This window comes from Phaseolus vulgaris, chromosome 10 (assembly GCF_000499845.2).
Source record: "Phaseolus vulgaris cultivar G19833 chromosome 10, P. vulgaris v2.0, whole genome shotgun sequence".
NCBI classification, from domain to species: domain Eukaryota; kingdom Viridiplantae; phylum Streptophyta; class Magnoliopsida; order Fabales; family Fabaceae; genus Phaseolus; species Phaseolus vulgaris.
The window spans coordinates 27,755,560-27,777,024 of NC_023750.2; the positions used below are offsets into that span (position 1 = coordinate 27,755,560).

Here is a 21,465-nt window from a genome sequence, read left to right on the forward strand (position 1 = left end):
TCACACTGATTCGTTAGAACGTATTGAGTCAGCCTCTGTTTCCATACCTTCAGATTCTTCGCTCCAATGGCATTAACAAAGTTTAAAATCTGGGGTTGTGCATTCTTCCTCCACTGATACCTGGTACAACACTTCATTGATTTTCATATAACTGGTAATCTTCGCCTCGCAACCCACTGACACTCTAATTTTGAACCTCGCATACTCGAGCTCTTCTAAATCCAAAGTTGCCTCGTCAACCTCAACAAGGGTACCCATTAACGCTGCAATGTGCTTGAAACAATCTGTATTCCATAACTTCAAAGGTAGGCCCCTGCATCTTACCCATACCAATTTGTCTACCGTGACGAATTGTTCTTCCCATGGAATAATAGTTTCAAACATTTCTTCAAACCATTCTTTATTCTCCTCTATGGCTTCTTTAATCTTTAGTTCATTTTCCCCCTTCAGTAATACATGGAAGCCCCCCAGAAATTTTACCTTTATGTAACCAAGACCTCCCAAAATGAAGCTTTCATTCAAGCTTGAAACCTTGTTCAAATCCGCTACTCTCCCTATATAGCATTTATTTAATCATTCTTTGTGAGTTTCCTCTGCTCTAAAGTGAATAGCATGCAAAGTTTCCCTGTGTTTGCGATTGTGTTCTTTTCCTGTAACCATTCTTGACAGTGTTTGCATACGTGTTTGTTCCTTTTGCTCTCCACTCTTTTTTAACCTCTTTCTCTGACTCTAATGATTTCTCCTTCAGTTTAACATTCCACTCCTTTTTTGTTTCTGCTGCCCTGTTGTATTTTGGTCTATTAACATTCAATTTCCAGCTCTCAATCCATATTGTGTTCAGATGAAATTCCAGCTCCCTAATATTCTGAACTCCCTGAAATCTAACAAAACCAAACCTTTGCTTCTTAATGTTTAATCTATTGGATATGAAAACGTCGCTCACCCTTCCCCATCTTCAGAAAATTTTCCACAAATATGTTTCTTTGAGATCAAAGGGAAGTTAGAGAAGAAGAAAGGTGTTCCTCCCTGGTTTATCTTTGCCAACAATGATCGTTTCTGTTCTCGTGAGTGATGTTGATCACACACTTTGTTGCTATTGCTTTGAACCCGTATATGATATATCGAACTTAAATTGTCAATTTATTCATAATACATAGCAGAAAAAGGGCAAGGAAAAATCCTAGTTGAGGTTGATCAAGGTTGCAAATATTAATCCTCAGCTCGTGTTAGTTTTCTTTTGTTCTGTCACTAGTATTTTGTGCAAATCTATACTAATATACAAAGATAATAGATATTTTTGTGTACATATTTTATGCAACTTTGTCCTTATTCTCACAATATTTTAATATCTCTTTTACGAAAACTTTTGTGTGAATTGCTATTTTTATTTTCATAACTTAAAAAAAAAATGCAAACACACATGGTATGTTCTCACTAGTTCTCAAGATATGCCACAATATGAGGACTACGTTTAAGTGGCGACATCAACCGTAATTTATGAAGCAACCAAATAAAGATAAACATAAAACAATTTTTTTTTCCTAGATTCGATGGTTATGTTCACTTTGAACCTTTAAGTCACCTCTGCCACTGATCACAAACCCAACAATGGCCTTTTCGGCCATGTTTTCTCCCACTCTCAACCTTGCCATTTCTTCCACCACATACTGCTGTAAAAGAAAAATATCAACCACACGAAGTGTTACAGTGAGAGCTAGCTCCACAGAGAAGGGTGAATCCGAGGACAAAGATGCCTCAACATTCAACCCTTTTGGGTTTGTCACTGACAACCCTTCAAGCCGCAGTGCTATTCAATTGCCTCAGAGCCTTGCTGAGGATGGCAACGTTGGCCAAATGCTTTGTGTACCAAACTTTCTTTTCTCCTTCTACTTCCTTTGATTTTTGATAATATTGAAGACTTTATGTTGTTTATGCATGGCATGATGCTTCTTCAACTATTAATCTTTGATTGAATAGTGATGATAGTTTTCATTGAGTGTGAATGTAGTAATAGTTTTTGTGTTGCTAGAGGATAGAAGACAAGGGCAAGGAATACGGGTCATACCTTAAATCTGGCAAGTTAAGATGGTCTGTCAGAGAAACTGGTATTGTTTATTTCTTAGCTGAGGAATTGGTTTCTAATTTTCATTTTTCAAGTTTAAGAAATGTATGGAGAATGCACCCTTTTGGATTTTTTTCCTTGTCTTATTATTGCAGGGTCAGCAAGTAGCAGAAGAGGAACAATTGTCTTCCTTCATGGTGCCCCTACGCAATCTTATAGCTACCGTGTTCCTATGTCTCAGGTTATCATGCTATCTGTGATGATATACTTCTATTTGGTATACAAAACGGCTTTCAAAGTAAAGAAATTTTTACTTTGAAATAGATATTTTTTAGTGGAAAGAATTCAAAAATCATTTTCCTTCACACTGACTAGATTAAATTCAAAATTTAGATTAAATCTTTTCTCTTCAATATCGTCTACTCCTTTCTCTCTGCAATGAATCATATGTCGTCAACTCCTGCACTGGCGAAAATGGAGCACAGTAGGCAGAAAGATCGCAGGAGTGATAGCGGGACGGTGAACCACGATGTTTCTGATGTATTTGAAATAAAGAAGCTAAAAAGAACTGCGAAGAGATAATTGAAGACTGTGAAGAAGCTGATGAATATTTCTACGTGGAACAGTATTATTCATCTCGCAATTATAATATTGATATGATTGATTATGGTGTTGTTTTGATAATGAGTTTGAAGGATGGGTATGATTTCAAGATTACGACTGTCGCAATGATGACAATACAAAACCCCGTCACGGTAAAAAAAAAAGGGGTTATCGCTTTGGCCGTCGCCGCGGTGCCCGCTGATGTTGAGGTGTGTTGAAAAAAAGATAGGGTTTTTTACTTTTTGATTTATGTAAATGCTTTTTTGGAACGAATATGTTTTGTTTTTAAAATTCAAAATTTATCCAGTCAAATTCTTTGTGAGTCTTCTTCTCTTCAAGGATTCATTGAGATGAAACTCATTAGCCATAGCGAAAACGAGGTAGATGAATCATTGTCATCATCTTCTTGGAACTGCAACGATTATTATGAATATGATAAAGTAAAATCGAAGATGATGATGACACTCAACAACGATAGAGAAACCCCCGCTACAGTAGCGCGGCTTTCTCCACCGTTGAGTGTCATCGTCATCTTCGATTTCACTATCATCATATTCATAATAATAGTTGCAGTTTTAAAAAGATGATGACAATGACTCATCTACCTTGTTTTCTGTGGCCAATGAATTCCATCCCCTGAAAATGAATCCTTGAAGAGAAGATGACTCAGAAAGAATTTGACTAGTAAATTTTGAATTTTAAACCTTTTATACTAGTAATGGAGGTTAAGATTGTAATTTACTTGATTATATAATAAAATATTTTTTTTATATATTATACATTTAAAATATAATTTATAAAATATTTTTAAAAAATAATGTAAAATAATTTTTAAAATATAAATTAGACTTAAAACAAATTTTACATAAACAAATTATTATAAAATTTAGTAAAAATAATATTATATTTTTTTATTATTTTAATTCTCCAGAGTTAGAGGAGTAGCTTTAGGGTTGTGTAAGAGAAGAAAGGAAACCTATTCGTTCTGTAAAAACATTTATAAGTCAAAACCCTTACAACCCACCTCAACATCAACGGGCACCGCGGCGACGCCCGCCGCGATAGCCCCTTATAATTGCGAGATGAATAATACTGTTCCTCATAGAAATATTCATCAGCTTCTTCACAGTCTTCCATTCTCTCTTTCTCAGTTTTTTTTAGGCTTTATTTATTTCCGATACCTCAGAAACAATGTCGTTCACCGTCCCGTTAGATGTAGTTTGGATAATTATGATAAACTAATATAAAACCACTTTTTTTTCAAAAAAAAAAAAACTTTAAGAAAAAGAGAAAATATCTTAATGCAAGGAATTTTCTAAAAATATAATTTAAATATCCGAAATTATACTTAAAAATATAAGGAAATTTCTATTAAATTTTATGAGTGTGAATCATATAAAAAAAAATGTAGTTATGAAATTGTAAAATTATAATTTTATTCTTATCATTAAAATTAATTTAAAATTAAATTAAATTATTTATTTGTACATGAAGTGTACAATATTATACGCAATTATATGTAATTATTTTAATAATGATATAATCTCATAATTATTGGATCCTTACATAATTAACTTATAATCCATACACTTGTATACATTTAATATTTACAACTTGGAGTATAAGTACCATTATATATAAACAAATATTTTATGGGAAAAAATTGATAAAAAGCATTAAAGTGTGCAAAATAATAATATTTTTTGTCTTTATAAAAAAAAATTATATTGTATTGATGAGACACTTCAAATTTTGCTTAACTTCTACCCGAAAATCTTATTTGTAACATTCAAATAAATATTCATAAATAAAAACAAAATTAATAAAAAGAAATATCAACTTTAAATCTATTTGACCTTAAATTTTTAACAATTAATTAGTTAGGATATTATTTTAAGAAATGAACTATTTACACTTACTTAGATGTTATTAAATATTGTACCGGCCAGTCCTCGGACCTCGGCGTTAACCACAGTTATGGTGGGGCCCCGAAGGCTGGGAGGACGAGCCAGTGTCTCACGAAGCACGCAAGTGAGGGTAGCCGAGGAGGGGGCGGCATCAAGGCGAAGGGCATGGAGGCCTCGGACCTCGGTAACCCAAACAGTAAAGATAGGCCGAAAAAGGTGGTTTATAAGCCACACTCCAGTTATCAGTAAGGGAGAGGCCTAGATCACATGGGGTCCATGCATGGGGTGTGGATGAAGTGGAAGGGTGTAACACAAACAAGAGCCACTGGGAAAGAGACGACTCGTAAGGGTCACGTTCCAGGGGTGATCTGCATGCATGGCACGTGAATAGCTAAGGCACTCCCAAGGAAGATGGACCTAGAGATTGGATGCATGAGTTGGCACCCAAGTGGTCATCCCGGGAGAGGTTGCACTCCAGTAAGGGGGTCTTACGCGTTAGATGGCCCTAAGAATGGGTGATAGTGACGCTAAGGCACACCTAGCCTAGTTACAGTTAGCGAAAAGGGCGGGAAACCCTAGAGTATATAAAGGGTAACAACAAACATAACAAGGTACGCAATTCAAACACAAGTACACACACAGAATTACACAGAGTTTGAGCACTAAGAGTTTTGGTGTTTCCTGGCCCTAAAACTGACTTGAGCGTCGGAGTTCAAACGGCCACGAGGGCGCCCTTTGTCTTTGTGTTTCATGTGTTCAACGGAGGAAGGGGAATGAAGGGACGCAGGGATTCTTGGACGTGAGATTGTTGTAGACGTACGGAGACGTTTTGGGTCAATCGACGGGAACATTTGGCGGCCACCGTGGGGCACGATCTAAAACGATTGTCTCAGCCGCAATAATTGAGAAAGATCCATCAAGAATCGTTCAAGATGAGAAACACAAGGCATGGATTCTTTGCACCAATCGGAGGCGAAGGTCTTACCCTGCAACAGGTTATGGAAGTGATGCAGGGCCTTCTGGAAGCGATGGCAGCGTCAAGAGCGGATCAAGAACGCATCCAGGTTGATCTGGCTGCGTCACAAGCAAGAAACGAAGAGTTGCACCGAACCAATGAGGAATTGCGACGGGAGTTGCGGAATCAGACAGGTGATCGTGAGGCGGAGGAGCAAGAGTGTGCCACGCCACTAAGGGAATTCCCCATGCCTTTTTCGCAAGAGATTATGGATGTCGTGATACCAGCTACGTTTGTAGGGCCGAAAGCCACATTCACAGGGATGGAAGATCCAGAGGCTTATCTCACGGATTTCCATACGTGCAGATGATGCTGGTTGGTGGTTCTGATGCAGTAAGGTGCAAACTGTTCATGAACACACTGGTAGGGACGGTGATGGAGTGGTTCATCAGCCTCCCTGATGGCCATGTGACGTCGTTTGCACAGTTGTCCAAATTATTCAGGGAGCAGTACATTGCGAATCGCGCTCCTTTGTCTAACTCTTACGACCTTTTTGACGTAAGACAGTACCAGGGAGAGTCTTTGAAGGGCCGAAAGCCACATTCACAGGGATGGAAGATCCAGAGGCTTATCTCACGGATTTCCATACGTGCAGATGATGCTGGTTGGTGGTTCTGATGCAGTAAGGTGCAAACTGTTCATGAACACACTGGTAGGGATGGTGATGGAGTGGTTCATCAGCCTCCCTGATGGCCATGTGACGTCGTTTGCATAGTTGTCCAAATTATTCAGGGAGCAGTACATTGCGAATCGCGCTCCTTTGTCTAACTCTTACGACCTTTTTGACGTAAGACAGTACCAGGGAGAGTCTTTGAAGGAGTTTGTCAACCATTTTGGGGGCACATGTGGTGAGGCTCAACACCAAGGACGAAACGATGATGGTTCACGCGTTCAGAAAGGGGATTGTACCAAGACCTTTCAGTGAATCGTTCATCAGGGACCGCCCCAAGACATTCGGTGAAATAAGGCGTCGAGCGGTAGCTCATATCACTGCGAGGGAGAAGTTATCGAGAAGCGCGCGTGTGTTGTTCCCACGCGCCCATGAGCGCCAGCACGTGCGCAACCATTGAGGGTGCATGAGGCTGTGACGGAGAAGAGCGCCCCCGCAAAGAAGCAGCCACACGAGACCAAGAAGCCTCAGGCCAGGGGGCACGCAAGGGAGAACATGCTTGTGAGGCATACATTCGTGGTAGAGCTGAAAGATTTGATTGTCGTGCCCAACATAGCGGAGAGATTGAAGATGCTGCCCAAAACTGAAAAGAAATTGGGACCTCACAAGGATGCTTGGTGTGAGTTTCACCAAGCGTTTGGCCATCCCATATGCAATTGTTTAACGTTGGGACACCAGCTGGATGGGCTAGTGAAGAGTGGGTTCCTGAAGGATTACCTGGTGGAGCCACAAAGGGCTGAGACTCCCACAGTGTCAGGGGAGGACTAAGGGCATGAAATGCTCATTCACGGGGAAATTCACACCATCTCGGGGGGATTCTTAGGAGGAGGGTGCACTGCTTCTCAGCGCAGGAAGTATGCACGAGCAGTGATGGCACTGGAGGCGAAGGTGGCGGAAGATGCTCTCAACGTCGACCTAGTCTTCACGAAGGCTGATCTTCGAGATGTCGTCCCCCACGACAATGACCCAGTGGTGATTTCAGTGGTAACCACGGGAAGGAAGGTGCACCTAGTGCTAGTGGACCAGGGCAGCTCAGTAGATGTAATGTTTTGGTCCACCTTCAACAAGCTGCGGTTGTCTCTTGACCAGCTGAGGCCTTACACTGGTTGATTGTATGGCTTCACGGGAGACCAGGTGGAGGTGCGAGGGCATTTGGAGCTGAGGACCACCTTTACGGATGGCGTCACATCCCGCACAGAAAACTTAAGGTACTTGGTGGTCAACGCTTCCTCGTCCTACAACATTTTGTTAGGCAGACCTGCTTTGAACAGGCTAAGGGTCGTGGCATCAACACGTCACATGAAGATGAAGCTACCAGACGTGGGAGTAAGAGTAGTAACCATCAAGTTGGACCAACAAGAGGCTAAGAGGTGTTATGAAAATAGCCTCAAGACCAAGAGGGGGGTGTTCATGGTTACAGAGCACCCGCCCAGCAGAGACGGGGACGCCTGTACAGGGATCTCCCGTGCAGAGAGCACGCGGGGGAGGCGACCCGAGCCCGTAGGGGATGTCGTGGAGAGGCAGATTGGGGGCAGAACGTTAAAGCTTGGTAAGTCATTGGACCAAGCGGAGCAAGACCAAGTTCCTAGGGTGATAGCACAACATCTGGACGCTTTCGCATGGTCCACCACGGACATGCCAAGCATAGACCCAGATTTCCTATATCACCGCCTCACCATGGACCCCAAGGTCAGACCTGTCCGCCAAAGAAGAAGGAAGTTCAATGAAGAGAGGTGGCAGGTCATAAAGGAGGAAACGAAGAAGTTGTTGAGCGCCAGCCACATAAGGGAGATCCAATACCCTGAGTGGTTAGCCAATGTGGTCTTGGTGAAGAAGGCCAACGAGAGGTGGAGAATGTGTGTAGACTTCACCGACCTCAACAAGGCATGCCCAAAGGATTCGTACCCCTTGCCGAGCATCGACGTCTTGGTGGACAGTGACTCGGGTTGTAGGATGCTCATTTTCTTAGACGCTTTCTCAGGTACAACCAAATTAAGATGCACCCCAGAGACGAGTGCAAGACAACGTTCATGACCGAGACGTCTTGTTATTGTTACACGGTGATGCCCTTTAGGCTGAAGAATGCAGGCGCTACCTACCAAAGGCTGATGGATAGAATCCTTGCACCCATGTTAGGTCGAAATGTGCAGGCCTACGTGGACGATATGATGGTGACCTCGCAAGAGAGGGATCAACACGTAGCTGATCTGGATGAGCTATTTGACACGATAGCAAAGTACGGGCTAAAGCTGAACCCCGAGAAGTGCGTGTTTGGGGTGGAGGCAGGTAAATTCTTGGGTTTCCTACTCACCGAGCGTGGGATAGAGGCAAACCCTGAGAAATGCGCTGCAATCCTAGCAATGAGAAGCCCAATCTCAGTGAAGGAGGTGCAACAGTTAACGAGGCGGATGACCGCTTTGTCCAGATTTGTATCAACTGGAGGGGACAAGGGCCACCACTACTTCCAATGTCTGAGGAGGAATAACAAGTTCGTTTGGACCAGAGAGTGCGAAGAGGCGTTCCTCAAGTTGAAAGAGTATTTGGCTAGCCCCCTGGTGTTGTGTAAGCCACAGTTGGGTACGCCACTCCGTTTGTACTTTGTTGTGATGGAGCGGGCGATCAGCTCGGTCCTCATACAAAAGCAGGATCAGATGCAGAAACCAATATATTTCGTGAGCAAGGTATTGCAAGGGCCGGAGGTAAGGTACCAAGCCCTAGAGAAGGCAACCCTGGTCATGGTGTTCTCAGCTAGGAGGCTTCGTCATTATTTTCAGAGTTTCACGGTGGTGGTAATGAAGGACTTACCCATACGAAAGGTGTTGCAGAAGCCGGATGTGGCGGGAAGGATGGTGCGATGGGCAGTGGAACTTTCAGAGTTCGATGTTCAATATGAGCCCCGAGGCCCCATCTAAGGCCATGTATATGCGGACTTTGTGGTGGAGCTCTCCTCGCTAGAGGCACAATAAGAGGAGGAGGCTAGCTTCAGATGGGTGCTCTCTGTGGATGGGTCCTCCAACCTGCAAGGTAGTGGAGCTGGAGTGATCTTGGAATGACCAAATCGCCTGCTGATTGAGCAGGTTCTGAGGTTCGCTTTCAAGGCCAGCAATAATCAGGCAGAGTATGAAGCCCTCATCGCCGACATGGTTTTGGCTAAGGAGATGGGAGCGTGAAGCTTGTTGGTGAAGAGTGATTCCCTTTTAGTCACGAGTCAGATGACTGGGGAATATCAAGCCAAAGATCCACAGATGGTTGCATACTTGGCGTACGTCCAAATTCTGAAAGGATCGTTTGCAGTGTTTGAACTGGTGCACGTCCCAAGAGAACATAATGCCCTAGCTGACTTGCTGGTCAAGCTTGCCAGTTCGGGAAAGGGGGCAGGCAGAGGATGGTCATACAGGAAACCCTTAAAGCACCGCGAGCCTTTGTCATAGATAATATAGTGGGCGTTCATCACGTCAGTATGATTAGAGGAAGAGGAGTCATCGGTCGTTGACTCAGGAGACGCTGAGAACGCCCATTGTAAGTGCTTACCCAGTCTTGGAGGGGGAGACAATGCAGATATGCATAGTTGAGGAAGGGGACACATGGATGACACATGAATGACACCCTATAGGCGCTATCTAGCTGATGGGATACTTCCATTGGAGCCCGCGGAAGCCAAGAAGATAAAAAGGAACTCCTTCAAATACACCCTTGTCGACGGGAAGTTGTTTAGACATGGGTTCACCCACCCGATCTTGGTGTGTGTGAGCGGAGACCAGTGTACACGAATAATGGCAGAGCTCCACGAGGGGATTTGTGGTAGCCATGTTGGAGGTCGGTCCTTGGCATCGAAGGCCGTTCGTGTAGGTTATTACTCGCCAAGAGTGAGAGAAAATTGCACAAGGTACGCCCAGCAGTGCAAGCAGTGTCAACAACACGCCGACTGGCACAAGGCGCCGCTAGAAGAGCTGAGGTCGATTTACAACCCATGGTCATTTCACACGTAGGGAATCGACATTATGGGGCCCTTTCCTTTGGCGATAAGGCAGATGAAGTACCTTGTAGTGGCCATTGAGTACTTCACGAAGTGGATAGAGGCTGAACCGGTAGCACAAATCACATCTCACAAGATCCAACACTTCGTGTGGAAGAATATAGTGTGCCGTTTTGGCGTGCCGAGGCGTCTAGTTTCCGACAATGGCACACAATTTGTGAGCCAACAATTGGGCAAGCTATGAACAGAGGTTGGAATAAAGCAGGTGTTCGCATCGGTTGAGCACCCCAGACAAATGGGCAGGTTGAGTCTGCCAACAGAGTCCTACTCAGAGGTCTGAAGAGAAAACTCGAGCAGGCTAAAGGAACCTCGTCAGAGGAGGTTCCTAGAATAGTGTGGGCTTACCACACCACGCCTCAGTTCGCCACCAGGGAGACACCCTTCAGCTTGGTGTATGGGTCAGACGCTATGATTCCGGTAGAGATTTAGGAGAGCTCGCCACGTTTTTAGAGTTTCGTAGCTGAGGAGTCCAACAAAGAGAGACGAACTTGTCGTCTTGGTGTTAGACACCTCGAGATGGAGTGGCAGCTTACGCTGAGGACGCCTCCCCCTCAAGTGTGAACACCAAGTTTGAAGAACAAGGTTCAACTAGTGACGAACCTGTCGTCTTGGTGTTAGACACCTCGAGAGGGAGTGGCAACTTCCGCTTAGGATGCCTCCTCCTTAAGTGTGAACGCCAAGTACGAACAACAAGGTTCAACTAGTTATGAACCTGTCGTCTTGGTGTTAGACACCTCGAGAGGGAGTGGCAGCTTCCGCTTAGGATGCCTCTGCCTCGAGTGTGAACGCCAAGTACGAACATCAAGGTTGAACTAGTGACGAACTTGTTGTCTGTGTGTTAGATACCTCGAGAGAGGGTGGCAGCTTCCGCTTAGGATGCCTCCTCTCTAGTGGCAACGCAAAGGCCCAACAAAAATGTTTCTTAGTTAAAATCCTCTATTGCCTTTGGGCCAAGACAAGGCTAGTTAAGGGATCACACGTGTTGAATCAAGTGTATTTCAAGCTTTGAAGAATCCAAACCCTTTGAAGTTTGATGGAAGGCTGGATGTGCTTGCTGTTGCTGATGTGTTTTAGAATAGGATTTGGGGTAGATTATCTGTGTAAATCCAGTCTTGATTGAATCCAAAGCTTAAGCATTCTCAAACCTTTTAATTGAAAGTGTTTTTCAAACTAAGTGAAAAACAACCTGTTGTTTTGTCGAAACAACCGATTGTTTTATACTTAGGTGTTTTTAGAAAGGTTGAAAACTATTTTTGATGGTTGACTTGCTGTCAAACCAAAACAACCGATTGATTCGAGCATTCAACCGATTGTTTGTTTTGGGACCATAACAAAAAACTGTTTTGTGCTTTGACTGAGCATTAAATGATTTTATAACTGAATACACTCCAGTTTTAAATGCTTTGACCAGTCTTTGAAAGCAATAAATAGTTTGTTCAGATTATGTAACAAACAAGAACTGAGATTTAATAAAAGAAAAACAGATTTGAGTTTTTCACTGTTTTGCTTTTAAAGAGTTGAAGATTGCTTTGAGATTGCTTTGAGATTGCTTTGATCAAGAGAGTGTGGAATAGGATTTTCATCTTGTATTGATTTCAAATCTTTTTGTAACAAGTGTAATCCTTTTATACTTTGAAGAAACTCTGTGTGTAAAGCTGATGGATATCCACTAGGAGAGGATTTTATTAATGAAGGAAGAGGATTTTCACCTACACATTTGAAGTTCTTCATTCTAGTCTTCTCACAAATTAAAAGAAGTCAAAGAGAAGATCAAGCCTAAAGATAAAGAAGTCTACAAACTCTCAAATAATAGGCTTCATATTAAATATCTCTCTTTATAGTTTCTTTTAAATTGTAAATAATATAGAATAATATTTAGAAAGGTGCTTAGAGGGAAACATGAGACACCTCTTTTGTAAAAGCATCTTTAGGCTTTAGTTTAGCAAATTCTAGAAGCTTGGGGAGTGAGCTTAGTAAGGGGGGTGTGATCTTAGGAGTTTTTTGGGTAGCTTAGGGAATAAGCTATGTAAATGACCAGCCCTTACTCTTATAAAAGGAGGGCTTAGGTCCTTCACAATTCAGATTGGAATTAATCTAAGAAAACTCTACTCAAATTTTGAGTGAACTTTGGAGAGCTTTGAGCCTTCTTCTCTAGTCTTATCTTGATGGATCATTGGAGTCCTCAAGTGGCGGCATCACTCTCATCTAGGAGCATTCCACACTTCTAGTGGCGAGATCATCCAACTTTCTTCCATCTTCATGAGCACTCTCTTCTCCTTCCTTTCTTCTCTTTCTATTGTTTTTGTTAGCTTGTGTTCTTGAGTTTTGGTTTGGTTATCTTTCATTTTCCAGCAGCTGTTCTTATTCTTTTCTGTTTTGGTTCGGTGCATTTTAATTTCCAGCACTTCTATTTCAGTTTGCTTATCTTTTGTTCCATTTTGTTCGGTTCAATTTGACTATAATTGGAACTTCCATATGAGTTTGGAATTGGTGCTAGTTTTTGGTGAGTTCTTGAATTTAGAACATTGATCCAATTCTAAAGTAAAGTGCCTTTCAAATCCAGCTCAAGTTGATCCTAAGAATGTCAAGAATCATGTGTTCTTGTAGTTACATTCACATCAAAAGCTGAGAAGTGTTGTGTGCTCTTGAGGTTGTCAAGATCAACATTCTTAGTGGTGTTTGTGATGAGCCAAAGGAAGTGAGTGTTTTGAGGGGATCAAGGTCACTTCTTTGGTGTTGTTGTAAGTAATCTAGGGTTGATTTCTTAGTGGATTCCCCAGTGGTTTTCTGGGAAGACTGGATGTAGCTCTTGGTTAAGAGTGAACCAGTATAAACCTGTGTGTGCGATTTCTCTATCTCTTGAACTCTTTAGTTTCAGTTTATATTTGTGAACTGGTATAAACAACTGATTGTTTCTACGAAACAATCGATTGTTTTTCTGGTGCTGTGCTAAATTGCTTTGTGTTTTTGGCAAACTGAATTCTTAATCAAGTTTTCTCGAAGTAATTTCATTATAAACTTAAAAGTTTGCGAAAACCCTCTTTAAACCATTCACCCCACTGTAGTTTAAAGCCATACATTCTAACAATTGGCATCAAGAGCTTGGTACTTGAAAGATAATCAAGTTTGATCCGAAATCTTTTTCTATGGCTAGAAAACTATCTTTTGAGGAAGGTGCTTCAATCTACAAACCACCTTTATTCTGTGGTTTGAATTATAAGTATTGGGAGGCTAGAATGAAAATCTTTATTGAATCCATTGATCAAGGAATTTGGGATTCAATCGAAAATGGCCTTTTCATTCCAAAGCTTAAAAAGAATGGATCTTTTATTGCAAAGCCTTGGTCCCAATGGACCAATGAAGAATGTAAGATGGCCAAGCTTGATTGTATTGCTCAAAACATAATAGCTTCTGCACTAGATACTAATGAGTTTTTCAGGATATCAAAATGCAAATCTGCTAAAAAGATGTGGGACACACTCAAAGCTACTCATGGGAACATCAATGAATCAAAGGAAGTAAGGTCAAGAAGTCAAGCACGAAGGAAAAGGAGGCAAAACAGAAAAAGCCTCAACCTCTGCTTCATGGCCAAAAAGGAAGATGACTCAAGTAGTGAAATCTTGGAGGAGAGCATGCAACAATGGTACCTGTACAGTGGGTGCTCCAAGCACATGACTGGGGACAAATCAAAGTTTCTAAGCATCTCCTTTAATCAAGAAGGGCACGTTACCTATGTGGACAACAACAAGGGGAGGATTCTTGGGAGAGGATCCATAGGAGACAAAGATATCTTGGTCATTCATGATGTTCTCTATGTAGAAGGATTAAAGCACAATCTGCTGAGCATTAGTCAATTGTGTGACAAAGGATATCAGGTTATCTTCAAAACAAACTCCTGTGAAATTTTTCTTCCCAACACAAAAGAGGTAATGTTGATTGGTAAGAGAATCAATAATGTTTATCTTCTAGATATCTCTTCACCTTGTTCAATTGGTTGTCTTCTATCTAAGCATGATGAGTCTTGGCTTTGGCATAGAAGAATTGCTCACATTCACATGAATCACTTGAACAAGTTAATTTCTAAAGATCTTGTGATTGGGCTGCCAAAGCTCAAGTTTGAGAAGGACCATATTTGTGAAGTTTGCCAAAAGGGGAAACAAGTGAAAAACTCTTTTAAAATAAAAAATGTTGTTTCTTCTTTAAAACCTCTTGAGCTACTTCACATGGATCTTATTGGACCTTCAAGAACCATGAGCCTTGGTGGAAACTACTATGCTCTTGTTATTGTGAATGATTTTTCTAGGTTCACTTGGACTCTCTTCTTGGAATAAAAAAGTGATGCCTTCTCTGCATTTAAGAAGCTTGCTAGAAGATTGCAAAATACAAAGAACAACAACATAGGCTCAATAAGAAGTGATCATGAAGGTGAATTCCAAAATGAAAAGTTCAGCAAGTTCTATGAAAAGATGGAAATTCTGCATAATTTTTTAGCTCCAAGAACTCCACAACAGAATGGTGTGGTGGAGAGGAATAACAGGTCCCTTGAAGAACTAGCTAGAACAATGCTAAGTGAATCTTCTCTTCCTAAGTATTTTTGGGTTGATGCAGTTAGCACCTCTTGCTATGTGATGAATAAAGTGCTAATTAGGCCAATTCTGAAGAAGACTCCTTATGAACTCTTCAATGGAAGGAAGCCAAACATCAATCACCTCAGAGTTTTCGATTGCAGCTGTTTTGTTCTCAACAATGGAAAGGAAAACCTAGGGAAGTTTGATGAAAAACTGATCATGATATCTTCATAGGCTATTCTCTAACTAGTCATGCATTCAGAATCTACAACAAGAGGCTAATGACTGTAGAAGATTCTGTTCATGTTGTCTTTGATGAAGTGGATCGCAAAAGCATTCAAATCTCGAAGAACAGTGTTGAAGAGGATGAGCAGAACATCAGTTTGGAGAAGCTGAACATCTGTGCAGAAAAACAACCGGTTGATTCCTCGAAACAACCGATTGAAATTCTGCAGCAGAGTGAGTTGCCCAAAGAATGGAGGATTCCTAGAGATCTGTTAGTGGAGAACATCATTGGGCAGATAAAGGAAGGTGTCGCAACACGTAGCTCCATCTCAAACTTCTGCAGGCACACTGCTTTTGTCTCTCAAATTGAACCAAAGTCAATTGATGAAGCTCTCAAGGATGAAAAATGGGTTGAAGCTATGCATGAAGAGCTGAATCAGTTTGCCAGGAATGAGGTATGGTTTATTGTCCTTAAAACAGCTGAGATGAACATCATTGGTTCGAAGTGGGTGTTCAGAAACAAACTGGATGAGGATGGTGTGATCACAAGGAACAAAGCAAGGCTAGTTGCCAAAGGCTACAATCAAGAGGAGGGAATTGATTATGGTGAAACCTTTGCTCCTGTTGCAAGATTGGAAGTTGTAAGGTTGTTGTTGGCTTTTTCATGTATGAGTGGTTTTAAACTATTTCAAATGGATGTCAAGAGTGCCTTTTTAAATGGCTACATCAATGAGGAAGTATATGTGGACCAACAACCGAGCTTTGAAGATCATTAATATCCCAATCATGTCTTCAAGCTGAAAAAGGCTTTGTATGGGCTGAAGCAAGCTCCAAGGCAGTGGTATGATAGGCTTAGCAACTTCTTGTTGTCTCATGGCTATGAAAGGGGAATGATTGACAAGACTCTCTTCATCAAAAAGTAAAATTCTGAAATTATCCTTGTGCAAATCTATGTTGATGACATCATCTTTGATGCTACATAAGATAATTTGTGTGAAGAATTTGTGGCTGCCATGAAAGGTGAGTTTGAAATGTCTATGATGGGAGAATTGTCTTTCTTTCTTGGATTGCAGGTTAAGCAAACAAAGGATGGAATCTTTCTATGCCAATCAAAGTATTGTAAAGAGATTCTCAAGAAATTTGAAAGGGAGAGTTGCAAGGAAGCAAGCACACCTATGCCATCAAGCTGCTACATGGATGCAGATGCTGCTGGAAAAGGGGTAGATCAAACTAAATACAGAGGTTTGATTGGCTCTTTGCTCTATCTAACAGCAAGTAGACCGGACATCATGTTTGCGATATGTCTTTGTGCAAGATATCAAGCAAATCCGAAGGAGTCACACTTCAAACCTGCAAAGAGAATTTTGAAATATCTCAAAGGAACATCAACTTGGTGGTAAACGCCAATTCAGCCTACAACATCTTGTTGGGAAGGCCTGCGCTGAATAGACTAAGGGCAATGGCCTCCACGCGCCACATGAAGATGAAGTTGCCAGATCTTAGTGGCCGGGTGATCGTGATCAAGTCAGATTAGGAGGAGGCCCGGAAGTGCTATGAGAATAGTTTAAAAACAAAGAGGGGCGTCTTCGTGGTGACGGAACGCCTGGGCCAAGAGGAGACGCCCATGGAGGTAGAACCCTTGGAGGCATCGCCCGAGATATACATACCTATGGGGGGAACGCCTGTCGAGGCGGAACGCATAGAGGAAACTCCCGCTGGGAAGGAGGCGCCGGTAGGCGGCGTCGCGAGAGGAGACGCCGGTCGTGGCGTGGCCCGTGCGGAGAACGCTCGAGAAAGACGACCGAAGCCAGTTAAGAACGTCGTCGAGAGGCAGATAGGCGGCAAAACCTTTCGCTTGGGGTGACGCTTAAGCCAAGAGGAGTAGGACCAGGTGGCGGCCGTCATCTCACGCCACCTGGATGCCTTTGCATGGTCCGCCTCGGACATGCCCGACATTGACCCGGATTTCATGTGCCATCATCTGACCATGGACCCCAAGGTTCGTCCGATACGGCAGAGAAGAAAAAAGTTTAATGAGGAGAGGCGCCTCGTCGTGCAGGAGGAAACGAGGAAGTTGCTGAACGTCGAACACATCAAGGAGATCCAGTACCCTGAGTGGTTGGCCAACGTGGTCCTGGTGAAGAAGGCAAATGGGAAGTGGAGGATGTGTGTGGATTTCACGGACCTCAATAAGGCATGCCTTAAAGACTCATATCCTCTACCCAGCATCGATGCGTTGGTAGATAGTGCTTCGAGGTGCAAAATGTTGAGTTTCTTGGATGCTTTTTCAGGGTACAATCAGATCAAGATGCATCCCCGTGATGAGAGCAAAACAACATTCTTGACCGAGACATGCTGTTACTGCTATAAGGTGATGTCGTTTGGGCTTAAGAACGCAGGCGCCACCTACCAAAGGCTGATGGATAAGGTCCTTGCGACTATGTTGAGGTACCGCCTCAAGCTGAACCCGGAGAAATGCGTCTTTGGGGTTGAGGCAGGAAAGTTCCTGGGATTCATGCTCACTGAACGGGGAATAGAGGTGAACCCCGATAAATGTGCAGCAATAATCGCCATGAGGAGCCCAACCTCGGTAGAGGAAGTGCAGCAGTTGATGTGGTGCATGGCGGCCTTGTCAAGGTTTGTATCTGCTGGTGGAGATAAGGGCCACCCTTATTTCCAATGCCTGAAGAGGAACAGTCGCTTCGTGTGGACGGAGGAGTGTGAGATAGCTTTCCTCAAGCTGAAGGAGTACCTGGTGACGCCTCCAGTGTTATGCAAGCCACAGACAAGCGTGCCCCTCCGCTTGTATTTCGCAGTGACGGAGTGGGCCATCAGCTCTGTGCTGGTTCAAGAGCAGGATCAGGTGCAGAAGCCTATATCCTTTGTGAGCAAGGCCTTCCAGGGCCCGGAGACAAGGTATCAATCTTTGGAGAAAGCAGCTCTGGCGGTGGTGTTCTCTGCCAGGAGGCTCCGTCACTATTTCCACAGTTTTACGGTGGTGGTGATGACGGATCTCCCCATCCAGAAGGTGTTGCAGAAGCCAGATGTAGCGGGAAGGATGGTTCGCTGGGCGGTGGAACTATCAGAGTTCGATATAGTATACGAGCCCAGGGGATCCATCAAGGGACAAATCTATGCAGACTTCGTCGCAGAACTATCACCAGGAGGTGCCCCCCAGGAAGTGGAGCTTGATTCCCAATGGCTGTTATCAATGGACGGATCCTCGAATCAACAGGGAAGCGGCGCCGTGATAGTCTTGGAGGGGCCCTACGGGGTATTGATTGAGCAAGTTCCGCGGTTCGCCTTCAAGGCAAGCAACAACCAGGCAGAGTACGAGGCCTTGATCGCAACAATGCTTTTAGCCAAGGAGATGGGTGCGCGAAGCCTTTTGGCGAAGAGTGACTCGCTGCTGGTCATGGGGCATGTGACCGGGGAGTATCATTTAAAGGACCCGCAGATGGCTGCGTATTTAAGGTACGTCCAATTGCTGAAGGGAGCATTCGCGGTGTTTGAGTTGGTGCACGTCCCAAGAGAACAAAATGCCCATGTTGATATGCTCGCCAAGCTGACCAGCTCAGGCAAGGGGGAAGGCAGAGGACGGTCATCCAAGAGACCCTCAAGGTGCTGCGAAAGTTTGTGGCAGATAACAGAGTGGAGGTCCTCCAGATCAGTGCATCCAAGGGAAAGTCGGACAGTCATCGGTCTTTGACTCAGGAGACGGCGAGGGCCCCTAGCGTAAGTGTCTACTCGGCCTCGCCCACAGAAGGGGACCTAATGCAAGTGTGCACCCTGGAAGAAGGAGACACCTGGATGACCCCCTACAGACGCTACCTTGCAGATGGGATCCTCCCAGCAGAGCCAGAAGAGGGCAATAAGATGAAAAGAAATGTCGCAAGGTATACCCTGGTGGACGGGACGTTATTCAGGCATGGGTTTACACACCCAATCTTGACGTGTGTAAGTGGAGACGAATGCACAAGGATAATGGCTGAACTCCACGAAGGGATTTGTGGAAGCCACGTGGGGGGGAGATCGTTAGCATCCAAGGTGGTACGTGCAGGCTTCTATTGGCCAACTGTAAGGCAAGATTGTGTAGGGTACGCCCTGCGGTGCAAGCAGTGCCAAAAACACGCCGATTGGCACAAGGCGCCGCTAGAAGAGTTGAGGTCAATTTATAGCCCGTGGCCTTTCCACGCTTGGAGAATTGACATTCTGGGGCCTTTTCCATTGGCGATTAGGCAGATGATGTACTTGATAGTAGCCATCGAGTACTTCACAAAGTGGATAGAAGTTGAACCGGTGGCATAGATCACTGCACATAAGGTACAACACTTCGTTTGGAAAAACATTGTGTGTCATTTCGGTGTGTCAAGGCGTCTGGTCTCGGATAACGGTACTCAGTTTTCAAGCTAGCAACTGGGGAAGTTGTGTGCTGAGGTAGGCATCAAACAAGTGTTCGCATCAGTCGAGCACCCCTAGACGAACGGACAGGTGGAGTCCGCAAATAGAATCTTGTTGAGAGGGTTGAAGAGGAGGCTTGAGAAAGCCAAAGGAGTCTGGGCGGAGGAAGTACCAAGGATAGTGTGGGCTTATCACACCACGCCCCAGACCTCCACCATGGAGACGCCGTTCAGCCTCGTGTACGGATCGGATGCGATGATCCCAGTGGAGATTCACGAGAGTTCACCACGTTTCCAGAACTTTGTGGCAGAGGAGTCCAACGAGGAGAGGAGGGTGCCCTTTGTTCTCTGTTTCAGGTACTCACGACGGAGAAGGGTGGTGATCTGGAACAAAGACGAAGGAGTCCTTGATACGCGAGTCTTATCTGCGCACGAAGCACGATCTGGTGTACCGGCAAGAACAGAGCCAAAGGAAATGTGTGTCTTGAGGGGATCAAGGTCACTTCTTTGGTGGTGTCGTAAGTAATCTAGGGTTGATTGCTTAGTGGATTCCCCAGTGGTTTCTGGGAAGACTGGATGTAGCTCTTGGTTTAAGAGTGAACCATTATAACTCTGTGTATACAATCTCTCTATCCCTTAAACTCTTTAAATTCAGTTTATATTTGTGAACTGGTATAAACAACCGATTGTTTCTGCGAAACAATCGATTGTTTTTTGGTGTTGTGCTAAATTGCTTTGTGTTTTTGGCAAACTGAATTCTTAATCAAGTTTTCTCGAAGTAATTTCATTCTAGACTTAAAAGTTTGTGAAAACCCTCTTTAAACCATTCACCCCCTCTAGTTTAAAGACATACATTCTAACAACGGGTGCCTCACCGCCATCTCAAGTTTTCAAGTAGTGAAGGCAAGAGGAGCGGAAGGACGAGAAAGCGTGCTACCTAAAGTTCAAAGTTTTAAAGTTTGTCAAGGGCATCGTACATTATGTTAGTGTTGAAGCGTCGTTAGCAAATTAGCAAGCAAAGACAAAACAAGTAAGGAAAGGTGCAAGTTATATTAATTACAAGATTACAGAAGGGCCTTAGTTCAAAGTTAAAACACAACAAGCCCCATGGTGGGCGCCGAATGTTCCCACCGGTTGACCCAAAACATCTTTGTGCATCTATGACAATCTCACGTCCAAGAATCCCCACGTTCCTTCGTTCCCCTTCCTCCGTAGAACACCTGAAACGCAAAGACAAAGGGCGCCCTCGCGGCTGTTTGCACTCCGACGCTCAAGTCAGTCTTAGGGCCAGGAAACACCAAAACTCTTAGTGTTCAAACTCTGTGTAATTTTGTGTGTGTACTTGTGTTTGAATTGCGTACCTTGTTATGTTGGTTGTTACCCTTTATATACTCTAGGGTTTCCCGCCCTTTTCGCTAACTGTAACTAGGCTTACTGTAGGTGTGCCTTAGCGTCACTATCACCCATTCTTATGGCCATCTAGCGCGTAAGACCCCCTTACTGGAGTGCAACCTCTCCCGGGATGACCACTTGGGTGCCAACTCATGCACCCAATCTCTGGGACCATCCGCCATGGGAGTGCCTTAGCTGTTCACGTGTCATGCATGCAGATCACCCTGGAACATGACCCTTACGAGTCGTCTCTTTCCCAGTGGCTATTTGTTTGTGTTACACCTTTCCACGTCATCCACACCCCATGCATGGACCCCACGTGATCTAGACCTCTCCCTTACTGATAACTGGAGTGTGGCTTCGAAACCACCTTTTTTGGCCCATCTTTACTGTTTGGGTTACCGAGGTCCGAGGCCTCCACGCCCTTCGCCTTAATGTCGCCCCCTTCTCGGCTACCCTCACTTGCGTGCTTCGCGAGACACTGGCCCGTCCTCCTAGCCTCCTAGTGGACCCAGCCTTCGGGGCCCCACCACAACTGTGGTCAACGCCGAGATCCAAGGACTAGCCGGTACAAATATTTTTATTTG

General features: G+C 43.8%; 1 protein-coding gene across 1 annotated transcript; it reads left to right on the top strand.

Annotated features, from left to right (window-relative positions):
- Positions 1-1,541: 1,541 nt before the first annotated feature.
- Positions 1,542-2,944, top strand: LOC137818957 (uncharacterized). Its single transcript, XM_068622625.1, has 3 exons — positions 1,542-1,863; positions 2,030-2,105; positions 2,218-2,944. The coding sequence occupies exons 1-3, from the start codon at positions 1,609-1,611 to the stop codon at positions 2,379-2,381; spliced, it is 495 nt and encodes a 164-aa protein (XP_068478726.1). The 5' UTR covers positions 1,542-1,608; the 3' UTR covers positions 2,382-2,944.
- The last annotated feature ends 18,521 nt before the right edge of the window (positions 2,945-21,465 follow it).